Source organism: Metarhizium brunneum, chromosome 1 (assembly GCF_013426205.1).
Source record: "Metarhizium brunneum chromosome 1, complete sequence".
NCBI lineage: Eukaryota > Fungi > Ascomycota > Sordariomycetes > Hypocreales > Clavicipitaceae > Metarhizium > Metarhizium brunneum.
Genome location: NC_089422.1, coordinates 6863258 through 6890138, shown reverse-complemented (window position 1 = coordinate 6890138; position 26881 = coordinate 6863258). Strand labels below are relative to the sequence as shown.

Genomic DNA, 26881 nt, shown 5'->3' with positions numbered 1-26881 from the left:
AACGATTCGACCAAAGGACGTTGCAAGGACGACCTGATTTGAGAGACAAAATTTATGACGCGGCATGGAAACTATCTGAAGCACAGATGCTTCACAGTGCGGCTGTGAGCGAATATCTCATGTGGGCTGCCGAAACCAACAATCTTGATGAAACTGAAGAATGTCTGAAGGAGGTTGAAACTCAGAAAAACACTGATGTATTCGTTGCATATCATGATGTGCGGCCAGTTGTGATGGCCGCAGCTCGTGGAAATATCCGCCTAGTGGGGAAGATCTTAGGCCGGACGGGTTGGGAAATTACTCCTGCTATGTATATGGCAGGTGAGGATGGTGTGAGGGGGATTCGAATGGCTCGAGATCTAGATAGGGTGCGAGCGTTGCAGGACTCCCATCGCAGGACGGGTCTCCCGCTAGGAACATGGCTTAGATCTTTCGGGCAGAGATGGGAAATTTAATCAGAACACCATTACCGACAAGGGAGCTGACCGCCACCTTCGCCTGTCTCAAAAGCTACCGTCAACCCTTATTCAACGCCATGGGTGTTATCGATCGGCCTTGCGAACCACTGGGTTTTTTTTTATCCACGTCTTCAACTATTTCACTTCATCACCCGCACTCCGACAGATTGTCATCTTTTGTTTGCAATTTTTCTTTTCTCGCAGAGGGCAGTTTGCCATGTCATCTGGTTTGGATTCAGGGGGCAACTACAAGCGACATGCTCTCCACTAGGAGCAGGGCATAGGGGGAATAATGTGACGGAAATCATCGAAGACTACTTGAAAGTGGTGGCCCCGGATCAATTTTTGTTTCTATTCAATTGAAAATCTTTCGCACACAATGTCTCTTCATCTGCCGTCGATCCTAATAATCATAATCTAAAGAAGTGAAGCGATGTCTCCGTGTGTTTTCGAGCAAATGCTGTCCATCGAGTTGTCATGTAAAAGTGAACGGGCCATGTCCCACACACACGTCGCCTGAAAGAAATCCCACACGGTTAAAATACAACAAAGGCGTCTGTTGGGCCAACAAAGGCTGCAGGAGAACAAAGAAGTAATCACGAGACCCCATGTCGGACCCTGAGCCAGGGCCGTCTCCGGCCGCTTTGAAACTCGTGGAGCCTTGATGCCTCAAAAAATGATTGCTCATATTGAATTGAATTATTACGTTTTAAGCCCAGTATTCCTATCCTTGCCACAGAAAACTGAAAATATTGAGGCGTATGTGGTATTGCGTCTTGTAGATAAACATAAATAAACTTTGATACACAAAGATGGGTAAGATTTCTTTGTGCCAATAGACTGCGGCAGACAATGGAGGGGCGGTAGTAGTCGTATCTTTGGCACAAAGCACAATGACGGCATTTGAATGACTTGAAATTCAACATAGCAATTCTCTTTTATGACGAAGAGGTGCTTACGGAATTCAATCCAGGACCCCAATCTACGGCCTTTGTATATACATGATATTCTGGGCGCCTGTCACTTGACCTATGTGACTGAGGCATCTGGTCATAGCTGCCTGGGGCTTTCATACTTGAAACCCTAACAAGGCCTCCTGTCCGTCTTGTGGTCCGTCACTGTTACACGGAAAAGGCCCAGCAAAGGGGCTTCGCCGATAAAGGACTTGTTGGTGACACAGCTTGAACACGTGCCCGGGCAAGAGCTCTAGGCCCGGGCGTTCCATTCATGTATATAAGGCGGTCGCCCTTCTCTTCATCTGTCGTAGCAACTCAAGGCCTCAGAGACCCTTCGATATTATTATTGAATTGAGCCCTTTTGCTCCAAGCCTTCCATAACGAACCCTTGTCACAGTCACGACGCATCCTTCGTGCCAATGCAGCCGGTCCGCAAGCTTGTGACAGAAGCAGGTAGAAAACAAGCTTCCAGTCCAGTAAATAAGACAGAAATCAGCGGCGCATCTGGCCGTGCCGACCGATGAACGGACCTGCCTCATACTGGAGATGACTGGGAATTATTCAGAAAAGTTTGGGGCTATTCTGTGAACGGGCAGCATGCGGAATGAACAAGCCAAAGACAGTCTGGCCTACAGTTGGCGATACCCACATCAGCATTATATCATGCATGTCGCAAACGACAGCTCACCTGCAATACAAGGAAATTCGACGCGCCTTGAGACGCGTCCCTGGGTGAGGCCGTAGAGTCTAGACGCAAAGCCATGCCGCTCTCCCAACCGTCTAGGCGCTCGAGAGAAGAGACAAGATTCGTCATCGTCTACGGCGGGCCACCAACAAGGCGCCCGTCATGCTGGGCGACTGGTTCTGGGCGGAGGAAATTCCCCCAAAGATGTGACGACTGCATCCTTTCCTCGTGCACCGGGTCGGGCCGGACCTACAAGTCGCGGAATCCCCGGAATTGTGGATCACAATCCCGAGTCGGCCTCGGCTCAGAGTGGAGATTGAGTCGGTCAGGCCCACTTGTTCGTTGACGGTCCCATCAAGTTCCAACGTCTGTTCCATCAAGCATGCATGTGCGGTGCTGACCCTGCTGGGTATGAGGCTCTTTTTTCACATCAAGGCTCCATGTGATGCACGGCATAAACAATTAGTGGATACGGTCGCAAAACGTCGAGAGCTTACGGCATGGACAACCAAGCGAATCCGTAAGCAAGACGGATTGCCTGCTGCCTGTGGCACCAGAAATAGAACTCCAGAGCCCCTGCGGTATGGAGATATTGGTAAGACGCACGAGTGTGGAACGGCTTTAAATAAACATTGAAAACTAGCACTCACATCGATGCACTGTGACCTGCAGTTCTTGTTGCCATGCTACTCCCACGCGTTGCCCCAGAACAAGGCATCCAATGCGACACTCTCATCAGGCCCCAGCGCCATGCAGGCCACACCGGGCGCGACAATCCCAGGCACAGTCTCCATGGACTCAGGGGTCATCGTTTAATCGTAAACGAGCACTCGTAGCTGGCTTCGTGTTCCATTTGCCAACTCAGGCACACACCGGCGCTGCATGAAACCTCGCTGCCTGCCATGTCTCAATTTGCTTTTTCTCGTCGGCTTTGCAGGGTGGTCTGCGCAGTGAGACGGCGCCTGCAAAGCATCAGCTGAAATCCAACTTGTCCGACCGTGAGGTGCGCCTGGTTGTCAATGTTGGTCAGGGCCAGCAAACGTCAGGGTTGCCAGTGCATGAGGAGGAGGGAACGGATACAACCCCAAGCCAAGGCTCTACGTTGCACACGTGGGTGCATGGTAAGAGCGCCATCCGGTACTACGTACTTGTCCATGATGATCAACAAAGGGCTGCATCCAAAGACAGGGCTACCATGTCGTGCCTATTGTGATTCGGCTTCTCCCGTGGCGGGACGGCCTCGCGTTTCAGCACGACGGACCAGAACAGGACCATTCGGCCTCGAGACTACAGCAATAATTTTTCCCTTGGGCCCACCTCATGCGTCAAGTTGGAGCACGTTCAGACCAGTCAAGATGCAGATGTCCTAAAATTAACAGCTTAGCTTGCTTGTCATCACTGTTCCGCCGGGCGCGCCACGTATGAATGCTGCATGTCTGCGAGAGAAGGCATCTAGAATCTGTCAAACGAAATTTGATGGCCTGTCGGCCCCGCAATTGAACGCGGAGACTGTTTTAAGCAACTAGCGGCCGGTATCTGCACCAAACAGGGCTGGTTGTGCGTCGGGGGGCGGCATGGCATAATGCAGCACCAATGCTGGAATGGGAGATCACGCCCGTTCTTGCCTTTGCTTCAACTGCAAGTACAACGAATAAACAGTAATATTGCATTTTCTTTAGCCTACTCCAATAATCATACATGCTGTACCTCCATTGCTAATCCCATGCCCACATCATCTACTCAAACTGCTTCTTCACAAGTCGCTCACTGATGGGCATCTCGCTCGCTCGGTTCTCATACACAAAGTACCCCAGAGACGCCAGGGTTGTTTCTGGAACTTGGTCCAACGAGTAGGATTGATTCGAGGTTGCCCTGTAGAAGTGTATGAGACACCTTGTTGCCATTTGAGAGGCATGGCTTGAACAGGGGAAAGCAAATGAGGAAAGCAAATGTAGGGGTATGCGAGGTATAGAATAGACATTAAAAATAATCAAGTCATTAGGATGAAGTGTCAAGGACGCACTGAGACTTCCAAGAGAGCAAGCATGCTGAGCCTGACCGGCCCATCGTATCATATAACATGGTATAGCAGGGAGAAAGGACTCTCAAATATTCGAGGATGTAGAAGAATAATGTTTTTCAGCAGTCACTTACATGTAATATGTAGTTTCATGCACCTCCTGACTGGCCTCAACAACAGCAGACGAAGCAGACTGGTGCGGCATACTGTAATATAGCTTTGTCGAGTAGATTTGCAAAAGTATAGATTGAGAATTTTCTTGTCGCACAGATAATGAAATTAGAGCCAGATATTTTGAAAAGAAGACGCCCTTCAGCTTCCTGGGTCGTAACGACTATTTATCATCTCGCCAAAAGCCTACTGCCGCATCCGTAATTCATCTCCTCCTACTATCACGGCCGTAAGAATGGAACCGCATATGGGCAGGTTGGCCTGCAACCCCGGCCCAGCCCATGCGGCATGCAGCATGCAGCATAGTATGCAGAGAAAGGGGGGCCATTGTGAAAACAGGAGCCTAAAAGACGAAAAGAAACATGTTTTCTCACCCAATCCGTGTTGTAGTCGCGCCTTCATGCAAGGCGCCTAGCAAACACGGCTGCCTTGACGTCCTGCATCTTGAACGAAGAGGAGACCGAGGTCTGTGGAATGTGGCTGCCGATACGCCATGCCCAAACATGGGAAAGAGAGATGCCATTTTTGGCTGGAATGTCCGGTACTGCATTATGTTGCATAAGTCCGAAACGCGCTGCCATTGTCGCCCTTGAGCCTTGTATGCGTCGTCATTCCGGGAGCCCGGTTTGGTGGTGTGGGAATGCACGGCACTCCGCACGCACAAAGAATCCTCTTTGCGTCAGCTGCATCTTTGTTCGGATCGAGTGCGTCTCTTGAAGTTGCTTCAATATGCCAGGCTAGGTAGTACAGGTACGACGCCTCGCGAGAGGGGGAAGCAGGGCTGAGAAGTCGGATTCCGTGCTGAAAAGCCAGCCAGGCCATCGCCTCGTCCGGCTGAGTGCTCTGCAGCAGTAGAAATGGTACTCTGCCTACCCCTCGTTCTCGTGAGCCTGAAAAGAACAACATCAGGCTCTGGTCAGGTACGGCTCAAAACAATGACGCCTTGCCGTCCCGTGATGTAGTGCTCATGCGGCCTCGTTACATCTCCAAGTTGGCCCCTCAAACAAATCACTCTTACCAACGCCCCCCGCTCTTACTTCCTCTTTTTACCCTTCCCCATCATCAACACGTTTTGTGTTGGCACATGTGTCAGCAAGGTAAGATGGGCCTGACTTCCTGGGAGTGTGAAACACGAGAATAGGAGAGACACAGGCGCCAGTTCCCGAGTTTTCTGACGATGATTCACGCTGATTGGGTGCCCGGAGTTATTTCAAGCTATCTCAAGATGTTATGGAGCCGCAAGGAGTGTGGCAGTAGGTAATTTGCAGCGTCTCCAATATTTATAGCCAGGCACTTCTCACCACCCCCTGGCGTCCTCGGTCGCCGGCACTAGTAGCCGGAGTTCCACGAAGTATTCAATGTTCCTAGTTCAACTTCCTACCCTAGGCTCGGTATGCCTCCTGGACTGATAATACCAGACGACGGCCCTTGCGTGCAATTCGTCGCGGGCATCATGACCCGGGTGCCAGCTTCTTGACTGACGCCGCTGTGGCGCGTTTGACTGCAAATCAGATAGAAAATTTTCCACATGTATCCAGCCGTAAGCGGCACATCAAGCACCCCTTACGTATGCTTGTTCATTCATGACTAAGTCTCAAGTTCCACGACATTGAGTTGCGTCACCCCGCACAACGGCGTGCTGGTCTCGGAAGGATAAATTGCTGCTTCTCCCCCAAACGATTCGTCCCAAAACTCCCGTCTCTTCTCCACCAGAAACCTCACACGGTAAATCATAGTTTCCTGTGCCAAAATTTACCTTGGAGCAAACCATGATTCCCACCGCATTGATCGTTCTCTGCCTTCTCAGCCTCTTTGCCGAGGCAAGCCCGGTTTCTCGCGGCGAATCTCCCGTAGACTCTGCGGTGATTATATTCGCCATTCTGCGGGATACTCCCATTCATCACGGACTATTCGCAGCCAACGGAAGCGCTATCTGGATTGGAAAGGATACGGCCTCCTACTGCCCACCAGTTGTAGAGGAGCGGGGAGAATGTCCCAAGGGTAAAGACACAAGCTTTTGGGTAAATGACCGGTGTGGAATGGTAAGAGCTGCCTCGTACGTGTTTTTGCGCTCGTGGACTTATGAAGTCAAACATAGAATGTTATTGTCCCTGGTGGCCAGCAAGCCTACGTCGCCCCTGACGGGACAATCTCGTACACAGCGCCTCACTCCGCTTACATACCTCCGGGGTCAATCAGAACGGGCTTCCACCTGATCCCAACGCCGTTTGATGGCTTCTGGGAATTTGTAATCGATTCGCACGAGTTTTGGGCATGCCCTGGGACACCGGGGCAGGGACCGTGGCAAGTCATTATTGCAGATGAGAATTCAAGCGTGCCAGGCCGCGATGTTACGGATTGCCTGAAATTCAAAGCATATGCAAAACCGGTCAAGGATCCGGTATGGGAGTATCTTTCAACACTTGGTCCTGAGCCTATTGTCGTACAAGAGTATTTGTAAATTCGGCAGAGTGTGCCAGGGGGACAAGTCAACAGGACGGGGCAACTGTGAGGCCATGACTACGCGGTTGCAAATGATATCGGTGGCTCAATATGGGCCCAAGCTTGGCAAATTTATTTCTTATATATAACCTTCGCAATGGGGTAAAACTAGCAGGCAGTGCTTATTTTTAAGCTACTTTTTGATGCTTTGGAATCATGGATTGCCGACGAGTCGACCCGTTGACATGAGTATGTGCGGCCAATTCAAGTTTTTAGAGTGAATCACTTACGAAAGATGCATTTTACTTGTATATAATAGCAAACGCCATCATGTGATAGCCTTTACCGGCGCTCCATGATGAATCATCGATCCGCCAGTTTCTGACGCATCATGATGCGTGTATTTGCGGTGCATGACGTCAACGGTAGTATATAATACTTCTCTGGTTTAGGTACGGCCAGAACATAGTGTTGGCTTTATTAGGCCCTAGTTTAACGAAGTGTTTGCACCAGTACTTGGATGGGTCATGAAAATAAATCGACTTTATACATCCTCATTTAAGCAAGGAAAGATGCAGCCTATATGACAGGTATAATCATCACGTAACAGAGTTCTAGCGGGTTGAGCATTTTTTGAAGATATCTTAAATAAGTCTCAAGCGGTAGAAACTTCAATGCATTTTCAGGGTCTTCGATTAACAGTGTTTCTATTCGGCTCAGCCCTTGCAATCTATGATTAGCAAAGACACTTGCGGGTATAACTGTAAGGATTCGTAAGCGTGAAAATTGATATATACTTCTCTACTCATGTATTCTTTTTGCTAAAAAGGACACGATTCTGTGATAGTTAGAAGGATGCGGAAAATAAATTCGTGGTAAAACCTGCTGGTCCGGATTAACTAACCTAGTCACCAGGAATGAGCAAGGAAATGTGCTGCCGGTTCCACGACTATATTTAATATTCGTAGCTTTTTAGCGTGACTCCTAATTCTTAGTATTTATGCCAGCGTAATAAGTTTTAAAAAAATGGTGTTAAAACATGAGAATATAGGGGCGACTCTTGCCTAGTATCCCTTCCGGTATGTCATGCTTCACTCTGGCAACTCCACTAGACTTATTTGCCTCACCAGACACTTTGGTGCCAGGCCTTCATTGACGTAAAGTTAAAAGTCCCAAAAGGACAGAAAGGGCATAGTATTGTTGGTGACAGAAGCATTTATAGCCCTTGTCCTGACTAGATTACACCTTAGGCTACCCTAAACCTTGTCAATAGAATCAATATTAAATACAATATTCCATGATTCTTCTGAACAACCCCTTTATTCAAGTCGCACTCGAACATGTCTGGTGTGTATTTTTGCACTGCCACGCCACATTGAGCAGAGGCAGCCCCAATATTGGCACCGCAACGTAGGTCGAACGCGGACCAGCCTCGGCGTACCCCCAGGTTACTCATCATCCCCGAAACCATCCTGTGGTCACAACAGTATGTGTCGAAGGCCGAGGCTGATGATTTGTGATCATGTCTGTGTTACATCGCTCGCTCAGTAGAATTAAAGAAAGTGTTACGGATCCTTGCGTTGCGCGGATTCTGGTGACCGAAATCTATTTAAATTCCCCGTTTCCCAAATGTTTGTTGCACATCTCTCCCTGGCTTGAGAACAACACCCATCATTGTTAAGAACCTCAACCTTGTCGCAACTCAACCTCATCATGCCTCTTTGGAAGATCTACCATAGCGCAGACGCGTTCACCACCCAAGAAGAAAAGGATGCTGTTGCCCGTGGTGCAACCGAGTTCTATGTCTCCAAGGGCCTTCCGTCATTTTACGTCCACGTCATCTTCTTCCCCATTGCCAACGAGAACAAATTCACAGGCGGCACGTCGCAATCACGCTTTGTCATCATTGAACTTGCGCACATTGCAAGAAATTGGGACGGCGACCAAAAAAGAGCGACGGTAATCAAGGATAGCATCGATCGCGTCATGCGACCATTTACAATTGACAAGGGAATCCATCTCGAGTACGCAGTCCTTGAGGGGCCGGCGGCTTTATGGAGAATCGACGGGATCGACCCGCCGGAAGCATTTGGGCCCGATGAGCAGGAGCAAGCCGAGGTAAACCGAAAGATTCTGCATGACAAGTATGGTGCCTAAGACTGCGTGGCTTTGTGCCAAAACCACCCACCGATGGGGGCGAGATAGGGAACGGGGTGGAATAGTTAGCAAGGCTCTATAGAAGACAGAATGAGCAATGCTCTAGCAGGACTGTCCTTTATATAGCTCTAAAAATGGTACTCCTTTGTCCCACGAGTATGGTAGACTGTGTCCCAGCCCGGTGATTGATCCGCATTGTGCGGTTTCTAAACAGTGCTCTTTTATGGCCCTTCTTGCTTTATGAGGCAGGATAATGTCCCTCTATTTATATATGTTTTGGCATTGATAGGAAACTTGCAGAAGAAGTTACCGTTAGAGCCGACTCGCGTGTAAGCTTCAGCAGCTTTGAGCGGCGCGAAATATGGTTCTAATAAACACAAGAGCGGGCCTTTTTTGCTTTGAGGATTAAACGTCGACTAATTAAGCCGCCTTGAGGTATACTTCCAATCGCCAAATGCATCCTAAATACTTTCACCTTTCACCAAGTCACTGTAATTTCTGTGCCTGGAAGGTTATTTCTGAGATCCCCCACAGTCCGCAGCAAGACTCTCGCTTCTCTTTCCGAGGTGAAGTAAGTATCCAAATCCCGGACCCGGTGATTGTCGCAAACAAAGGTATTAGGAATACAGTAGCAGACATCTGCGCTTAGAGCCGGCTTATTGCGAGATGCTGACATCCAGTATTCTTCTGCCAGCACCACGGCCTCACAAAGTTTCACAGTGAGTTTGCTATTCCAAAGGCCATCACTGCGTGGCCATTTTCGAACCAGGGACATGAGTCTTCGTCGCAGCACGCTATTGCGACAGTTGTTTGCGGTGTAGATGAAGACGTCCGAGATTGGCAGAGTAAACGAGAAGCTCGACGCTGGGTTTTTCTGATCGACGCCCGCGGCTAGTATCTTGTAAAGATCCTCCGCTTGATGAATTATATTTTCGAACAGGTCTTCGCATACGTCATACGCGACCTGCGAGGCGGCAAGGTCGATCTTGAAGCCTATTTCCAGCGTGGTGAAAAACATCTGTAGTATCGCTATGCCTTCGAGATCGGATGGTGTGCTGGGGTTACGCAGCCGCAATAGACGGTCAAACTTTGTCTTCCAGTTGATGAATTCGTAGCGATAGGCGACTTGTACATCTGGACGAGGCTGTACCAGGTCCGGAGGCGAGCCTATAAACCTCGTGGCGTCCATGAAGCTAGTAAGAAGAGGTAGGAATTCTAGATAGGCATCTGTTATCGAAGTAAATGACTCAGATGATGATTTCCATAGCTTGCGATCCCCAAGACACGTAGGGCTTATTAGGTGGCCAAGTCTGTTTATAAATTGACACTCAAAGCTCATAATCAAGGCGATGAGAGAGCCAGAATGAACCAAACTACTGCGAGTAGCAGAAGCTTCTGATTTCTCTGCATGTTCCCAAAACCTCCAACGATAGAAAAGTTCGATCGAGTTGCGTGCATGCGCCGTTGCCTCTTTTTGATGGCCCTGCAAGCAACATAGTCCAAAGAGTAGCGCGTTCGATATGAGTATGGTTTCTTGGTCGTTCAACGACATGGCGTCGTTCCGGCGCGCAATAGTAATAAGCTGATGGATGGACTTATTATACTCCAACAGCGAGAACGTGTAATACCGCTGCCGGGCGGGCGTATCTGTCTCTGCAGGGATCCTTCTCCGACTGTCCATAGCCGCTAATGCAAGAGCAGCGTGCCACACCGCTGGGCTTACTTGAGTAGCCCGCAAGATGTCGCGTGCCCAGAATGCAAGATCGAAGCATCCGGCAATTCGGTTTACGGTTGCATGGCAGAGCGTCGTGAACACCTGCCTGTGCATATGACTGGATTCAATCCCAGGAGGCGCTAATGTAAGATCAGGCTGTGGCGTGATTTTCGGCTTCCCCAGCGCTCTATGATATGCATACCCATCACACTTTCTTCCCGTAGATGAACACTTATTGCAGCTGGGCTTGTCTTCATCGCACTTGACTCGACGCTGTCTGGCAAGTACCCAGGATTCAGGTTAATGACATTCTTCATGCAGGAATAACAAGATATTTGATAACTAGTACGGGTGTGTGAACACGAACCGACAAGTGAGACACCCGGTTCTAACCTTTGGAGCCCACCTCCTGCTCCGGGCATGGTTAGGTTTGGGCATGCTATTTGTTGGTGTATCTTCAGACCGTGGATGAACCTTGTTTCTGGGTGACTGGGTCCAGAAGGAGGGCCTGACAGCCGTTGGTTGGTGTTTCGGTCAGCGGAACTTTGTAGAGCTTTGACCATACATTTGTTGAGGACATCAGGAGTTGCAGATCTCGACCGTCACGCTTCTACCGCCTACCATGGAAGATGCGGAGGAGACCCACACCATGACCGTGTCTGGTTGGCTCGCTCGTTTAAATCTCCACGAATTCCGTTTCGGCCCGCTGCCTTGCCAAGTTTGCTGCGGGCCGGAGTGTCACGGCTTAGCGAGGAAGGTGTTCAGGTCCAGCCAATGGGAACCGAGCAAGATCGTCTTGTTTTTGAATTCAAAGTGATTAAGGCGCGACATGACCATACTATTAGCGCGAGTAGTTTAGCGCAACGCGGCTACTTTGGAAAGGGTTCTACATAAGCCATCAATGTGTAGATTTGCTAGGCTCTATACATCTAATTTGAGCTCGTCAGTGCCCTGTTGGTCGCGCAATTATCAGCCTCGACCTGTATTTCTGCGATTGCGCGCAAGGGCAACTTCATTTTATCACTGTCCTTCTTCTCGTCCGTGTGTCTGTACAAATAACTGGAAGTCGCCGCGGACTAGGCTTCCAAGTGGTCGGGGTAGTTGTTAAAGATGCATAGTGAATCTTCATTTTTGTCAGACGCTCTGGAATCCATAACCCTAACTCTGTAAAGTAAAACAAATTGTGTTGGTTTCAAAGATGCAAGTAAGTGTACAATGCCATTACATCAAGCATATGTACGCATTGGGCTTCCCGATCAAACGTACGAAGCGCGGCTGAGCGCGCGGAATACAGCGCTTCGTGCCATCGCTTTTGGTCGGTGGTGGGAGATAATAAGGGTCACGGAACATTGGCCAACACCGCTTTATATTGGGTCTTGGCAAGGTGGAATATGAACAATGAATAGAATTCGTAATTGAATATATGTAAAACAGGAAGAGTGGAGAATTTGTTTTCAGAGCCCGGTATACCTCGACCAAAGTATGCTGGTGTTTAGAAACAGGTCCAACCCAAAGAACCATTATCTGTATCAAAGGCAATTCTTGCTTCGCAGAAACACTCCAACACATCCGCATTTTCCTGTTGAATTGTGAACTCTGTCATTAATGAGGAATTCATACAGACCAAGCAGCCCTCAACACTGTATCATTCACAAGGGCGAAGTGTCTCCATACATCCTGCATACTTCGACTTGGAATCTTGTAACGCCGCCTCAGCTGATAGCAGCCATCTCAAGAATCGCCCTTTCGACAGTATCCATTGCCCTCATTTCCTCGTTTTCCTTCTTGACTTCCAGCACGCGTTTCTTGTACTTTGGATTGCTCAAGACTGCGCTGACTGCTCCACGAATCTCTGCCTCCGAGGGCGTCGCAGTCCTCAGGTTGACGGCCACACCAGAATATTCGCCACGAGCAGCCACTTCCGGCTTGTCCTCCGAACCACCCGCCAGAACCATGGGCACTCCGTTCAAAACACTCTGTATGAACCCACCATAGCCTGCATTCATCACGAAGACAGAGGCATATGGGAGAACGGCATCATACGGAAGATAATCTATAACCCGAGCATTGGGCGGTATTTGAACCTCAGCAGAGAGACTTGCCCCCCTATGGCCGAGGATGGCAACGACAAAAATGTCTGAACGATGCTTGAGTGCTTGTAGAGCGGGGATAAGTAGATCTGCGTAGTCGACAGCAATGGTTCCCTGCGAAACTACGACGACGATCCTGTCCCCGCGAGTGACATCTTCCCAGAAGCTGGGAGGAACGAAGCTCTTTTTGGCGGGACGATGGTTGAGCGCGCCTGCGAATCTGACTTTGGGGTGAATGTCCGATCGCTTGTACTCCAGGCTCGGGGGGCACATTTGGAGAGTGACATCTGCAGCGGTGGCGAGAGCGTCGACCGGCAAGGCCGCCTTGTAATTCACTGCCCCCAGCTCTCGAAGCGTCTTTTCATGAGCTGCCATGACATCGGCGAATGTGACGGTTACCATGTCTTCGTATTGAGCACGGTATGTGTCGCGACTCTCCTCTCTGCCATCGGGGATGAGCCCTAGACAGAACGGCGGAGTGTCCCGACTTGGCAAAGTATAGGGAACAGCGTGTATATTGACTGTCCTCGGCCGCTTGGTGAAGCCACGTGGTAGTGCAGCGCCGAGATACATGGGGACATGTCCCAAATAGAACGTCTCTGTCAGGATGACAATGTTGTGCGTGGGCGCCTCTCTCTTCATGTGCTCCAAGACCTTGTACAAGACGTTTTTGTGAGCTTCTGTTGGCTCAATAAAGTACTTCAGGAGGCTGTGCCGCATTCTTGCAAACTCTTGCCCAGAAGGGTTTCTCTCCTCCGGCGGCTGTACAAGATGGATAGTGGGAACGCTGAAGAACTTGGCACCGATACGTTCAATTCTTTCTTGAAATTCGTCTCCTGCGATGAATGTGACATCATATCCCCGCTGTATTAAAACCTCGACGATATTGATGATGGGCATCGTGTGGCCTGTGAAGGGGGAAGCGCAGGCCAAGATCTTGAGCCTGGTCTTGTCCACACCCCCGTTACTTGCGAAAATGAGACTCGATGCCGTCATGGTGAAATGTGAGGTTCTTGTAAAAGGCAAAAGGGGTTTCGAGAATATGCGTTAACGAGTATAAATTGACTGTTCAGCCCATGAAACTTGCTGTAGCTCACAGTCATGACCATATCGTACAACAGGGAATCTGATGGACGCTTCAAGGGTGCCGCAGTTATATCTAGAAATAACAGACCATGTTCTCTCCCAGAGAATATGGAGCGACTACGGGACCACGATATTGACATTTGTGAGCCCCGACCAATAACATTGATGTCGGGGCCCGATGCTACCATGGGCTGGAATTTCTCGATGTCTCGGTTGGCAAAATTCTTCCTGAAAGACAAGCACGTGTGGAAGGGGCATCACGTATTCCGCCCGCATGCCTCCGATCCCGCTCCTATTTCGAGTCCTACAAAGTCAAAAGCCACACTGCAAATTATGGGAGACGCCTTGGCCGAAGGCGCGACTGCCGATCGCCACCTTTGTTTTCCCGCATGATGTTGCACTATATGCATCTCATCACGCCGGGCGGCTTTGAAGAGGTTGCGGCCGAAGCACCGACCGCCATTGTGATGTCTAAGCATTATGTGTACAAGAAAGTGCCAAGAAGATGTGGCATCACCGTGTCGGATGGTTGGTCGGAGGTCCATTGCCGAATAGGCTACACACATGTACGTCGATTCATGCGCCCATCTGCCGTACCCACTTATACAGAATATGAAATTTTATTCAATCGTGGGGTAATATAGTCTTGTGCAGTCTCGATTTTCGGTTGCCGAGCTCATAGTGTAATGTCAGTTTTGTCGCTTCATCTGGCTTGATTCATTATTTTCCCCATTCCCGCAAGACAAAATTAACCAGCTATTATCAAACATAATATACATGAGGAGTGTATAATAGTAGTGGATAACTGTGTGAATCATGTGAATTAGATCTTGCCACTTCGCACTTCGCTCTTCCGCTGCCTTGCTGTTCGGACGCCGAGAGATGCCGATTGCTTTAACCTATAGGCCAAATGCCTAGAATTTCGCAATTCAAGTTTTTCGGTTACACCAGCTAGGTTATGAGTGGAAGGAAAAATTAAAAGAAAAATCTCCCGTGCCACGGAACGGCCGGACGCAGGATAGGGTTACATATGGATATTATAGTGTAACATCGTCGACCGTCATGCAGCAGACTTGTCCGCTGACGAAGCGGCTTCAATAACTTGGCAATATGCATGGCCGTTGTTTCTCTGCCGTTGGCAAAACTTGACGAAGCTGTTTGAAGGTGGAAGAAATGAACCTCAGGCAGTCTGTACGACTCGGCAACACACCAAGCCTGGATACCCAATGGCCATATGTGTATAAGTAGGGTCTTCATGCCCAAACACCAATTCCTCCACACCTTCATTTATGACTTCAATCTCCTACTTGAAATATAAACCCGTCAAACAATTTAACATCTCGCTCGCGCAATCATGGCGGCCGAAATACAGAAACTAGAAATGTCGGACGGTTTTCTCGTCTACGCCAACCCCAAGGCAGCCATGGAGACGCAATTCATCCACAAGGAAATCTTTCAAGACAAATGTTATGATGTCGCACCCTTCCCCAAGGACGCCTTCATGATTGATGCGGGAGGCAACATTGGCATGTTCAGCCTGTACATGAAGAAGAAATACCCGGCTGCCACAATCCTAGCATTCGAACCCGCACCGACGACTTTCCACACATTCAAGAAGAACATGGAGCTGCACAGCATTTCAGGCGTGCAGGTCTACCAGTGCGGCCTGGGTCGTGAGAATGCCAACCAGACGTTGACTTTTTATCCCAGCATGCCCGGCAACTCAACCTTGCATGGCGGCGAAAAAGAAGAGTTTATCAAGAGGGCAGATTCTGAGCACCCTGTCATCAAGTTGTTAAGAGAGGTCGAGCAGGTCCAGGTCGACGTCAAGCGACTATCGGGGTTCCTAAACGACCTTCCCGACCTGAAGCGTATTGACTTGCTCAAGATTGATGTGGAAGGAGCGGAGCTCGACATCTTCCGCGGACTGGATAATGTACACTGGGACTTGATTGAAAACATTGCCTTGGAGATTTGTGACCACAATGGAGCATTGGAAGAAGCTGAAGCGCTTTTGCGAGAGAAGGGATTTGAGACTTCCAAGGAGTTGGCGGACTGGGCGCCGAAAGAGATGCCGATGTACATGATGGTAGCTAAACGGGTTCATCACTAGTTTGACCATTGTATTTGACTTGTACACTTGATAGCTAGAGCAAAGGCACATGACAAGAAATGCAGCTTCGGCGTTAACTGTCTATTTTCTCCATGAGCTGAGACGGCTGGCACAGGTCAACCTCACTACGAGATAGATAAATATCATGATTAAAAATTTTGCTGCCGCCTTGATCATTATGTTTCGGTTACAACATGGCAATCTTGACTCTCCATGCTATTCTTACTGCCGCATGGTATTCTGGAAACGAAATTGGGAGTGAAGTCTTCATCTGCAGACCTGTCACGGAAATTGGATGGCATTGCATGTATATGGTTGACCATCCACTACACATGACTACTGTTGCAGCTTATTCATCAATAAGAGGTTACGCCATACTATTTGTTTGCCTGCCAGTTATGTGAAGTGACATATATTTCCTCCAACTTGCTAACTACAAAAGACCAGATTGAAGATCTTATGCTGGATCGGTGTCGTGGCTCATCGAGCGGCAGCCACGTATGTGACAGGGGCCTAGTATTTAGGGGCTTGGAACAACATTCGTATTCAGCTAATACTTTGCTTTAATATTAAAGGTTCTTAGTTTTTCTTAAAGCCCTGAGGGCGGAAGGCCTTTATTTATATCAAGAGGCGGTGAGGGACCTTGTCCTAGGTCTCGTGATCAGAGCCTTTGTGTAACTATCGTCGGGTTCAAGGTCCGGCCCGTGCCTTCATGGCAACGTGTCATCCGTGTAACAACGTATTATCGAAACCACTATTCTTCCAATATTTTGTGTTGTATAATTTATCTACAAAGGTATTGTAGAGACGATATTCATATCTGACTAGTGCCGAGGCTACTTGACATATGCCACATAAAGAATATAAATTCGTCTTGACATATAACATGCATTCAGCAATTCAGGCAAGATGAGTCTGACTCTGTAGTTTATCCATGACCAATGAAAGAGGTCATGAAATGCCTGTGAGCCGCGTGTCAGCCGGAAATGTCAGCGCCAACCCAATCTATCAGCATCTCGGCATTGTAGACACTATAAGCAACTTTCATTGCTTCATTAACATACAACCCGTCGCCAAGTCGGTAACATCCTGGATAATTCCGCCTATGGTGCTCACTGGCTGCGTCATGTAAATCCATGCTGTGTCCGTCCCCGTATGGAACTCTAACCGTGCCAAACCGAACATCAATAAGATCGGCATCCTTGAGGCAGGCGAAGTATTGCTTCGCGCCCGATAGTATAGGGTTAGCCATTTGCATTCTCTCCTCATGGCTCATGGTGCCACTAAGCATCCTTTCGTACGAGAAAGGTACGGGCTCGCTATCCAAAACGGTCATCACATTTGTTGCAATGGCCAACGTGCAAGCACATATGCAATGAATGTGGCCGTTTGAGTCTTCAATAAGCTCCTGTGGACATATCATGCAGAAGGGGCCCGAGGCAACGAATATCGGACGGATCGTTTTCAGCAAGTCGGCCTGTACGTGGATATCCAAGATGCCCAGCATCTTTAACATGTAGCAAAGCGTTTCGTCAGTCTTCACGAATACTCGAAGCTTTCAGAAGAGGGCAGTGAGATGAGATAGCTTACTTTAATGCTGTAAACAACTTTTACGACTACGAGATATTCTTGGCATATAATGATGCGAGAGGTAGTATAATTGGCTTTAGGGAAGGAGAAGCCACGCGGATCGGGCGTCGAACGTGACGAGAAACACGATTCTTCGAATAGTAACAATGAGTCATACGAAATAGTTATACGAAAAGCTGAATGTAATCTAGACCTAGCCACTACATGAAACGGGCGCCCATTTTCCTTATTTTCATTGCGCAATGCATGGTTAATGCCCTCTACTACAGGAAATCCACGTAGCATTGTAGGATGGGCTGGGCCTAAAACTGATCGTAGTTACATGAGGGCTCAAGGCCTAGTTGAGGCCTTAGGCTTCTAGGTTCAAATGCTCAACGGTTGATATAACTATGACATTGTCACCTTAAACGATTTTAAGAAAGTTAAGAACCTTTAAAAATAAAGCCGGTTGTTGAATGAATTAAGCACTTGCCTTCACCTTCCATTCAGCCTTCATCACACTTTTCAAGCGATAAACTATCCTCTAGTCTCCGACGATGGGATCGGCACGCACACTGCCGGACTCAAGTGGTAACACTAAGAGGCTCAGCTTGCAAATGGCTGTTGAGATCCATATGCAGACATATGCGGCCGTAAACAAACCGCCCGCTACACAGAGGTTTAGTTATAGTGGGAGACAAAAACTATTGAACAAGACCAGGTAACTCGCTATCACGCTCCATATTCTAACATGCTGTAGCGTAGTAGTGTATACTTTTCTGTGTGCAAATATATTCTGCCACAGATCGTATGTGGTGCCACGTTGGTTGTTCCACAGCATAACCGGATGCAACTGGAAAGACAACCACAGCGGGGGGGAAGGTTGAACCAAACAGCATTACCGAGTACCGAGAGGTGTGGTTGCACCGAAATAAAGATCCTTTGACCTGCTTTCCTGCTGGTGACTTCTTACAGGTTCTGCTGCTGTATGAATTAATCCCTCAAATTCATCCATGACTTTGAGGCTCCTCCCGCGCTTATTTTGACTGGGGTCAACGTGTATTCAAGAAATCTACGATATAGCAGCTTTTTTTCATTCTTAGACAATACGCCAATGGCACTATATGAGATGGACCATTAATACAAGCAACGACACGCCTGATAGTAGTATAGTTACTGGTGACCGGTGTTACTAGACATCTCCAGTCTGGCAGCCGAAATACCCCGCATATGCTGAAAGCGCTCACTTGCAGCGGTAGAGTACGGATCGTCGTCTTTCGTAGCTTGGTGTTCAGCCAGCCACACATGCAGGCGTGTGTCCTCGGGCGAGCTGCTGGGCAGCAAATCGCCAGTTTGGCGCCGAGAAGTAGCTTGGGCTCGGGCTTGGGTAGTGTCTGTTGCTTTTTCCTATCAATAGATCGATCTTTCCCCACCTCGGTCAGTGTGCCCAGCATGTACGAGATGCGGTGAAGGAGACATGGAAGGCTGAGACTTGGCCAAAGGGGTTGCTCTCGTCGCGCAGAGTCACACACAGAGTGCCGAACTTGCCTGCATCTGGATGCTCGTGTCTCAGACCAGTGAAGAAACACGGGGAGAGACATCTAGAGAGGGGTGGTAGTCGATGTCTTGTAATACAACGTTGAAGTAAAAAAAATAACATATAAAGGAGGCCACACAGCACCATCCGACTTGCCTTCTTTACACTTGGTTTTAGCATCATTCAAACGCCGAAATCCTGTTCACTCCAGTTGCTCGCCCTACACCACAGTAATCTCACGTTACATTTGTATGCTCCCCCTGCCCCTAGTCCCATCTCGCGTCTTCAAACACTATTGTCTGTTAAAACTAACGAGACTTGCGACCTAGTACATACAGACACGATGGCGTCGTGGAAAGCTCAGATTCTCAACTCCGCGGCCACATACAAACGGGCCATCCAAACCGGAGACTTCTCCAAGATTCAAGATGACAAGTCCAAATACAGCGACAAGGATCTAAAGTCCATGGCCAATGAGTTCCCAGAGGTCAAGGTGGTCATGGAGGACCAAGCCACCTACCACTCGGGTATCACTGATGAGCACCAGGCTGTCACCGAAGACCTGGAGAGTGGCCATGCGGATAAACCCACTGCTATAGAACGGGTCAAAGCACAAGGAGAGAAGATGAAAGCAGAGTCCATTGCCAATATCGATGCGAGCACGCAGAGAGTTTTGGCCCTGCTTGAGGGCCTCCCCGAAGACCAGCAGCAGCGGGCCGCCGATTTTTGGGATGCCCTCGGCAACGGGTTCATGCTGTTTTGGTCCACCATTCTGACTCAAGTTGAACGAATCTTTGAGTTTGTAGTCGAGTGGCTCAGTCAAGTTTGGGAGCAAGTCAAGGCTGCCTGGCAGACGGTGAAGGGGGTTTGGACTCAAATTTGGGCCTGGCTGCAAGGTCTTCTGAGTTGATTGATTGACAAAGGGACAAGGCCAATCATGCAGTGACGAGAAGGGCCCAGCCCATTTATAGCTCATGTCTACTGCTGCTGTTTGCTACTTGTCTGCATAGCTTGTTGACAGTCATGACTGTATCCGGTACTTGATGTGCCGTCAATTACGCCTTACAAATCCTCGCAATCTCCTTTCTTTCTGTGATGTTTTATACTATCATGACATTCAAAGTAAACACATGGTCTTGGACAGCGGTCCGCATATTTATCTGGAAGAAATAACTTCAACACCTCCTTGAAAGTGCCAACGCACAGGTACAGAGTTGTTTGAACAACCTGGGCTCTCGCCAACAGGAAGATCCGAAAAGACCCGGTCTCAGCGGCAGCTTTCGCATTGCGTACAGAGCGCGGGATGGGCGCTACGAGGAACAAGGGCGTAAAACACGAATGGTTGCATCTTTGCATCTGCTTGCAACCCTGACACTTGCACGTACAGCTGTCGCGGCGTTGGGGGTTGGGTTTGCATCATGCTCATATGCAAAGTACGGGAGAGACTCGGTGAGCAGCAAGATGCCCAAAGACATTACTCCTGTTCACAACATCTCACGACCTGCTTTCAGAGCCAGGCGGTAGCGCAGTTGGACTTTACAAGAAAGGGCAATAGCTCTGAGCTACGTAAGATGGTATGGATGTACGATAGATGTCTGTTGTGGAACAAGCCAAGTGGTAAAGACCGTGTTCACTCCGCTACAACTAATTGGGGCATTGTCCAACTTCCAAGGGATACGGCAGCCGGTTTAAAGATTGGGGTTTTGGCATGGAAAGGCCAATATTTGAGGCTTCTTGACAGCTTACATGGCCAATTCATCCTGCGCTGAAAAGTATCAATATGGTAATGTTTGGTTTTAATGCTTCGATTTTGCTCTAAAAGTATCAGAGATCAATGACGAGGAACCAATGCACGCGCGCGTGCGGGCTAACAGGGATCCACCAGGAGTATTGACATAATCCAAAAAGGCAATTGACAGCAATTGAGACTTAACACCTCTAAGGGTTACGAGGTTCACAGAGTCACTCTGTTATCAGCACCCACCCGTGACGGCACCTGGGGGAAATCACACACGAGTAGCCACGAGTTTTCAGCGTCATCGTAGAAGCGAGATGACGCCCTTGAGCCCGAAGAAACGTAAGACGTTCAGCGATTCATCGACCAGCATAAAAACAAGGGGAAAAAACGCAAGGGCCTTTTACAAGGGCACTGCTCCGATGACGCTGAGAGCTCGTGGCTAAAGTGAATTTACTAGGTCCTGTATACACAAATTTCTGACGTTCTGTAGGAGTGAAATGGTCTCGGAAACTACATATGTAGCTTCATTGCTCAGAGGTGCATCTACCCGAAACCTGCTTCCCACTCTCAACGGCAATGCTCTACACGCATGGCGATACGCTGTTCAAAGACGACAAAGATGGTAACGGCTCGCGCAGAATTCGGACGATGCAGACCTCTTCTTCATGAGGCCCGAACTTCCGCCTGGGGATGGCCTGCTCAGCCTCACTCGACAGTCTTGCCAACCGGGCCTTTTTCTTTGACGCACAGCCGCAAAGCTCATGTGCACAATGGGCTTGTCTCCTTGTCAATCCTACCAGACATGTCTGGCATCTATGGAGTATTGTTGGTTCTGTTGCAGCATTGGAGCTTGGATGCAAATCTGCACGGACGGGCTTCAGGCAGAACTAGGCAGCAGCCTGCATCATACATGTACAGATGAACGAAGTTGGCATTGAACCAACAACCAGAAACCAGACACCAGTTGACAGTGTCAACAGCTGGCACTATACTCACACCCCCTCGAGAATGTCGGGGTTTCAATGTTAGGCTCCAGATGTCCCAGACGGCCTTATCACAGAGGGCGGTGTGGTGGAAGGAACCAGGCTGGCCACCTGCACGATGCCACCAGACTTGATCTTTCCATACATGCCAACTGGCATATATATCGACCAGACCAGACTGGACTGGACTCTGCCTTCGCCGTTCCAGTCATTTTGCCCCGATACAAACTTTGCAGCTCCCATCGAGTCATCGTTTGATCATCCCTCTCTTTGATACTTGCAGTCGTACTCTCGGCCATCTCTGTGCCAATATCCTCTGGCCCAACATGACGGTCAACGACCAACCCGCATTCAACGCTTGGAAGCAACATGGCAGCCTAGCCCGTACGGATATTGAGCTGGTAACCATGCAGATGCTCCGTGACACTCATCCTGGCTACCACGTCACGCGTACCAAACGCTCCTCTTGCGATGTCGTCGGCTATGCTGATGCAGGCCATGCGTCCAAGACGCTCGACGACGCCGCGGGCTACGACGCTTTGCGCGAATATACACGCAGTGGTACCAAATGCTCCGATCCGTGTCGCTCCCCAATCCGCGATGCAGGTGCGGGCACTCTCAAGGACGAAATCCGCTTCTGCCGCTGGGCCTACTCCTGGAATGGCTATGACTTCATCATCTACGAAATTGGCTATCTGAACAGGTTCGATAACCTCGAGAAGCAGTTTTACATTCTAGCACCGGCCGATGACAACGTCAAAGGCGTCCACCACGGGCGGATTGACGCCCTGATCCTTGCCGCAGGCGCCTGGGCCAAGACGCTACACCAAGAAATCTACGTCTTTGACGACTCGTGCTGGTCCAAATCCGCCGAAATGTTCAAGAGCATGCGGGGATTCTCGTGGGACGACGTGGTACAAGTCCCCTCGCTAAAGGCCAACCTGATCAAGGACGTGCTGTCCTTCTTCGACAACCGCCAGCTCTACGCCTCCATGGGCGAGCCGTGGAAGCGCGGCGTCATCCTCCACGGCGTCCCGGGCAACGGCAAGACTCTCAGCATCAAGGCGCTTGTCAACTCCCTTGCGGCGCGACAGCCGCCTGTTCCCTCCCTCATTGTCAAGTCCTTTGACAGTATTTTCCGCGGGCCAAAGTACGCCATGAAGAGCATGTTTTCGCACGCCCGCGCCATGGCACCGTGTCTTCTCGTCTTTGAGGACCTGGACAGCCTGGTGGCCGGCGAGACCCGGAGCTACTTCCTCAACGAGGTGGACGGGCTACAATCCAACGAGGGCATCCTGATGGTCGGGTCGACAAACCACCTCGACAAGCTGGACGCCTCCATCACCAAGCGGCCCAGCCGGTTTGATCGCAAGTTTCACTTCAAGCTGCCCGGGGAGCCGGAGCGGGTGGCCTACTGCCGACAGTGGGCGGGCAAATATGCCGGCGAGGCTGCCGTCGACTTTCCCGACGAGCTGTGCCGTGTTATCGCCCAACTCACCGCGGGGTTCAGCTTTGCGTACCTCAAGGAACTCTTTATCGCGTCGTTGCTTATCCTTTCTCGCGTCTCTGAGAACACTGACGTTGAGACGAATGGCGACCAGAACGGTGCGGATGTTGATACGGACGGTGTCAAAAGTCCTGCTGTGGCCGAAGTCGGGGCTGCTTTGACACAGGAGCATGGGGCCGAGAATGAGAAACTCGGGACGGACGACGAGCAGTCTGAAAAACCGGCCCCGAAAACGGCCAAGCGGGCCATGCCAGAGGTGGACATTCCCGAGAGTCTGGCGGATAATGAATTGCTCAAGGTCGTCTTGCAGGAGGCAAAGCTGCTCTGGGACCAGATGGACAACTCGGAAGACGGGGACGAAGACAAGGGGACAGACACGGAGAATAAGTGACGAGGCGGTCAAGTGCCGACAGCTAGTTGGAAATACTTTCCTCTCTGCAATCAAGTCGTTTTGATGTTTCAATTTAATGACCTACCTAGCGTGGCTGACTTGTATTTTGGTCCTTTGGGGCTACACTGCTTTTTGTACCCTTTGGGTCAAGCAGCGCCGTGAAGTGCCATTTGTCTCTGAGAGGGATAAAATCATGAATTCGCTTCTTCAAAATGCTTACATGGTAGGTCATCCAGCTCTCTGACCTCTGCGCCGCATCCCTCTTGAGCCATGTAGCAATGATAGCGTCCACACTCGTGTTCCTACACATCTTCGAAAAGATCGCACAGGAGTATATATTGAAGTTCCTCCACCAATTCTGGGGGGTTGTCGTAGGAAAAACGGTGTAGAGGCCCGACTCTTAAGCGCCATGCTCAGCCTAGAGTGACAAGTAAAGCGTGAGATGAGTCCGGTTGACCGTTTACACGAGGTCAAACAAGTGGGAGATGGTTGCGGCAGATGCGTCGCCCGAACCCAACATCCCGGGCCGCTGCCTAAATTCGTTCCACAACGCTCCGTGACAAGAGCCAAACATTAACCAGCTAGGCTGCATGGATGATCGCCAATTTAGGCTTCTCGGCGCATCGCGTCCCACTTACTAGGCTGCCGATCGCACACAATGGCTGGTCGTGGTTGGATACAGGGTCTCCAATCCCTGGTTCGTCGTCATAGAGTGAAGACAGAGTGAATGCTTATATACACTCTTCTATATATTATTAAACTGTTGGTCGAAAACTGCATGACTCGCGATACGGTATCCTGACACGGTGATGCCGCCGTTTGTGGGGAAATTGTCCGTCTCTAAGGAACCCGGCATATATGAACTGCGCAGCATTGCTAAGCCTCTTCACTACTACTCCGTCATCGTAGCGCGAAACGAGGTATAACTACATATACCCACGCCGTTGCGTAAAAACATGTCGTAATTATTTTACCTGCTGCCAACTTGTCGAAGCTTCGGCTACCACACAACACACGGCGGCTCGACCATAGAAATTGCACAATGGAAAACGTCCAATTCGTTCAGTTTGATGTGCGTTGATCCTCTTTGCATTTTGATCCTTGGATAACTTATTCTCAGCACGTAGGACAATGCATCTCCTCGCTCCTCTCCCCGGCCGAAACCTCGACCCATACCTACCCCCTCCGAAGCCATTCGGCTTCCGGGTTACGGCCTGCCCTTGAATTATCTTCCGCCTCGGAAAGAGCGCTTCCCTGTGCTTATGGGCGACCGTAACAAGGACTGGAAGGCAACGACTTTGCTCATTCGGGAAGTTTGCATGCTGAAGTTCATGGAGGACATTACGAACAAGCCCGAGTGGTGGCGTAAAGTTTGCGACCCTAATATTGCAGCGAGATGGAAGCAGGAGGTTCTGAGCTTAAACTGGGCAGAGTACAGGAAACATGGAGATTTTACCAAGAACATGGCAGAGATGGTGAGCCGGCAATTGTCCACTGAGCGCCCCGGTACATATACACCCTGGCTAACTCTCGAGATTGTAGTGCATCCAGGAGCTTCGCAAAAAGGCGGCCTTGTACGAAGAAACGAGTTTGATCCCCGTCATGGACCACTCGACCTGTGTTATCAAGTCTGACAAGCTCGTCTCTGAAGACTTGACGGAGCGGCTCAAAACGGCGGTCAAGTCTCTTGAGCATGTGGCAGACAGCGACAAGGATTGGCACCCAGGGAGCGACGGCAAGGTCCTTGACTTGGTGCACCCATCGCTCTTCCCGCTACTATATGGCCGTTCTCGCATCATGCGGCATCAACGAATTGGCTTGGACGAGTGCCTCAACTTTTGCGGTCGTGGGTTCCTACTAGAGAAGCCAGGCGACGACTCCGAGTCTCAACTGGAGGCGACAATCGACTGGCGCAGAGCACCAATAGAAGTCGTGTCGCCCAGATTTCAGTGGTTGCCGTGTGACGTTGCCATTGACGAAGATGGTCGGGCGACGATTGAGAGTTACATTAATAACTTGCACCCCAAGGACCACGCTGCGATGTATCCCATCATAGAGGAGTTTATCCAAAAATCCTTGCCGGCCTGGGATCTGATTTACCGTTGGGTAAAAAAGTTTCCTGTGCAGCGCCTTACCGCTCGAAAGGTTGGTCGTGGGGTTTCGCGACCTGACGTTGTCCCTGAAGAGGCAGCGAAACAGAGTGAGGATGATAACGATGGCGAGGAACACCAAAATCGGGAATTGGATGGCGACACTTTGGGCCAACTTTGCAGTGAAGAAACCGAAGGCGAAAAAAGAAAATACTACACCTCTGATGGTGAGAATAGTGACGAATCCGAAAATCCCGATGATGTTGATTCCGAGGGCGAGGATTATGATGACGACGACGACGACGACGACGACGAATATGACAACTCGGATATTGAAGAAGACGACATAAATAAAGCCTCTCCCTACTTTAGAATCTCAAAGAAACACGTCAGATCATCGGGGTTCTTCAATCGCACTCCTCGCATCCAAGTTATCGTGAAACTAGCCAATATTCACCTCACGCCTGACAAACCATCCTACGACGGCGGCTCGTGGCACATCGAGGGTCAACTAAACGAGCATATTTGTGCTACGGCTCTGTTCTACTACGACTGCCACAACATTACCGAATCCCGGCTTGCATTCCGTACGCCCGCCAACGTGGAGAACCTCGGCCAGCGGCTCAAGTACCAACAAAACGACAGGGCGTCCATCGAGCGAGTATTCGCCATCCGCAGCGGTTTCGACACTCTCCAAGACGTGGGAAGCGTACTCACGCGCCCTGGGCGGTCGCTCTTCTTTTCAAACTTGTGCCAACACCGAGTGCAGCCCTTCAAGCTCGAGGACCCAACCAAGCCGGGGCACAGGAAGATTCTCGCACTGTTCCTTGTTGACCCGGCTATACCGGTAATTTCGACGTCCAACGTACCCCCTCAACAAAGGCATTGGTACACAAGTGGGGGCCAGAGCGAGGCGGTGGCTACCGTTCTTCAAAATATGGATTCGATCATGGTGTTGGATGAGGCGAAGAAACTGAGGGAGGAGCTCATGGCCGAGAGGACTGTTTTACAACAGAATGTGGAAGATGAGCTAAACCAAGTCGAGTGGAGCTTTTGCGAACATTGAAGCGTTTAAAGCTGCTCTCTCTTGCGTCTTTCTCTTCGCCGCTGTCTACGCCAGGTTAGGCTTGCAGACATGGCCTGTATTAGTAGGTACAATAGAAGCTAAGGCTAT

General features: G+C 49.7%; 9 protein-coding genes across 9 annotated transcripts; 6 read left to right on the top strand and 3 right to left on the bottom strand.

Annotated features, from left to right (window-relative positions):
• Positions 1-6059: 6059 nt before the first annotated feature.
• Positions 6060-6751, top strand: G6M90_00g020980 (uncharacterized protein; the record flags this gene model as incomplete). The annotated part of the gene is made up of 2 exons (XM_014692963.1): positions 6060-6332; positions 6389-6751. The coding sequence occupies 2 exons, from the start codon at positions 6060-6062 to the stop codon at positions 6749-6751; spliced, it is 636 nt and encodes a 211-aa protein (XP_014548449.1).
• Positions 6752-8445: 1694 nt separating this feature from the next.
• G6M90_00g020970 (uncharacterized protein) lies at positions 8446-8889 on the top strand (the record flags this gene model as incomplete). Its single annotated transcript, XM_014692964.1, has 1 exon — positions 8446-8889. The coding sequence occupies one exon, from the start codon at positions 8446-8448 to the stop codon at positions 8887-8889; it is 444 nt and encodes a 147-aa protein (XP_014548450.1).
• A 478-nt stretch (positions 8890-9367) lies between these two features.
• G6M90_00g020960 (uncharacterized protein) lies at positions 9368-10441 on the bottom strand (the record flags this gene model as incomplete). Its single annotated transcript, XM_014692965.1, has 1 exon — positions 9368-10441. One exon carries the CDS (start codon positions 10439-10441, stop codon positions 9368-9370), a length of 1074 nt encoding a protein of 357 aa, XP_014548451.1.
• A 1874-nt stretch (positions 10442-12315) lies between these two features.
• On the bottom strand, positions 12316-13689 carry ugtA1 (UDP-glucosyltransferase; the record flags this gene model as incomplete). The annotated part of the gene is made up of 1 exon (XM_014692966.1): positions 12316-13689. The coding sequence occupies one exon, from the start codon at positions 13687-13689 to the stop codon at positions 12316-12318; it is 1374 nt and encodes a 457-aa protein (XP_014548452.1).
• Positions 13690-15133: 1444 nt separating this feature from the next.
• sdnD (Methyltransferase) lies at positions 15134-15892 on the top strand (the record flags this gene model as incomplete). The annotated part of the gene is made up of 1 exon (XM_014692967.1): positions 15134-15892. The coding sequence occupies one exon, from the start codon at positions 15134-15136 to the stop codon at positions 15890-15892; it is 759 nt and encodes a 252-aa protein (XP_014548453.1).
• Positions 15893-16868: 976 nt separating this feature from the next.
• Positions 16869-17399, bottom strand: G6M90_00g020930 (uncharacterized protein; the record flags this gene model as incomplete). The annotated part of the gene is made up of 1 exon (XM_066129865.1): positions 16869-17399. The coding sequence occupies one exon, from the start codon at positions 17397-17399 to the stop codon at positions 16869-16871; it is 531 nt and encodes a 176-aa protein (XP_065985788.1).
• A 1942-nt stretch (positions 17400-19341) lies between these two features.
• G6M90_00g020920 (uncharacterized protein) lies at positions 19342-19908 on the top strand (the record flags this gene model as incomplete). The annotated part of the gene is made up of 1 exon (XM_014692968.1): positions 19342-19908. The coding sequence occupies one exon, from the start codon at positions 19342-19344 to the stop codon at positions 19906-19908; it is 567 nt and encodes a 188-aa protein (XP_014548454.1).
• A 2137-nt stretch (positions 19909-22045) lies between these two features.
• G6M90_00g020910 (uncharacterized protein) lies at positions 22046-23617 on the top strand (the record flags this gene model as incomplete). Its single annotated transcript, XM_014692969.1, has 1 exon — positions 22046-23617. The coding sequence occupies one exon, from the start codon at positions 22046-22048 to the stop codon at positions 23615-23617; it is 1572 nt and encodes a 523-aa protein (XP_014548455.1).
• A 1042-nt stretch (positions 23618-24659) lies between these two features.
• Positions 24660-26773, top strand: G6M90_00g020900 (uncharacterized protein; the record flags this gene model as incomplete). Its single annotated transcript, XM_014692970.1, has 3 exons — positions 24660-24689; positions 24745-25092; positions 25160-26773. 3 exons carry the CDS (start codon positions 24660-24662, stop codon positions 26771-26773), a joined length of 1992 nt encoding a protein of 663 aa, XP_014548456.1.
• Between the last annotated feature and the right edge of the window lie 108 nt (positions 26774-26881).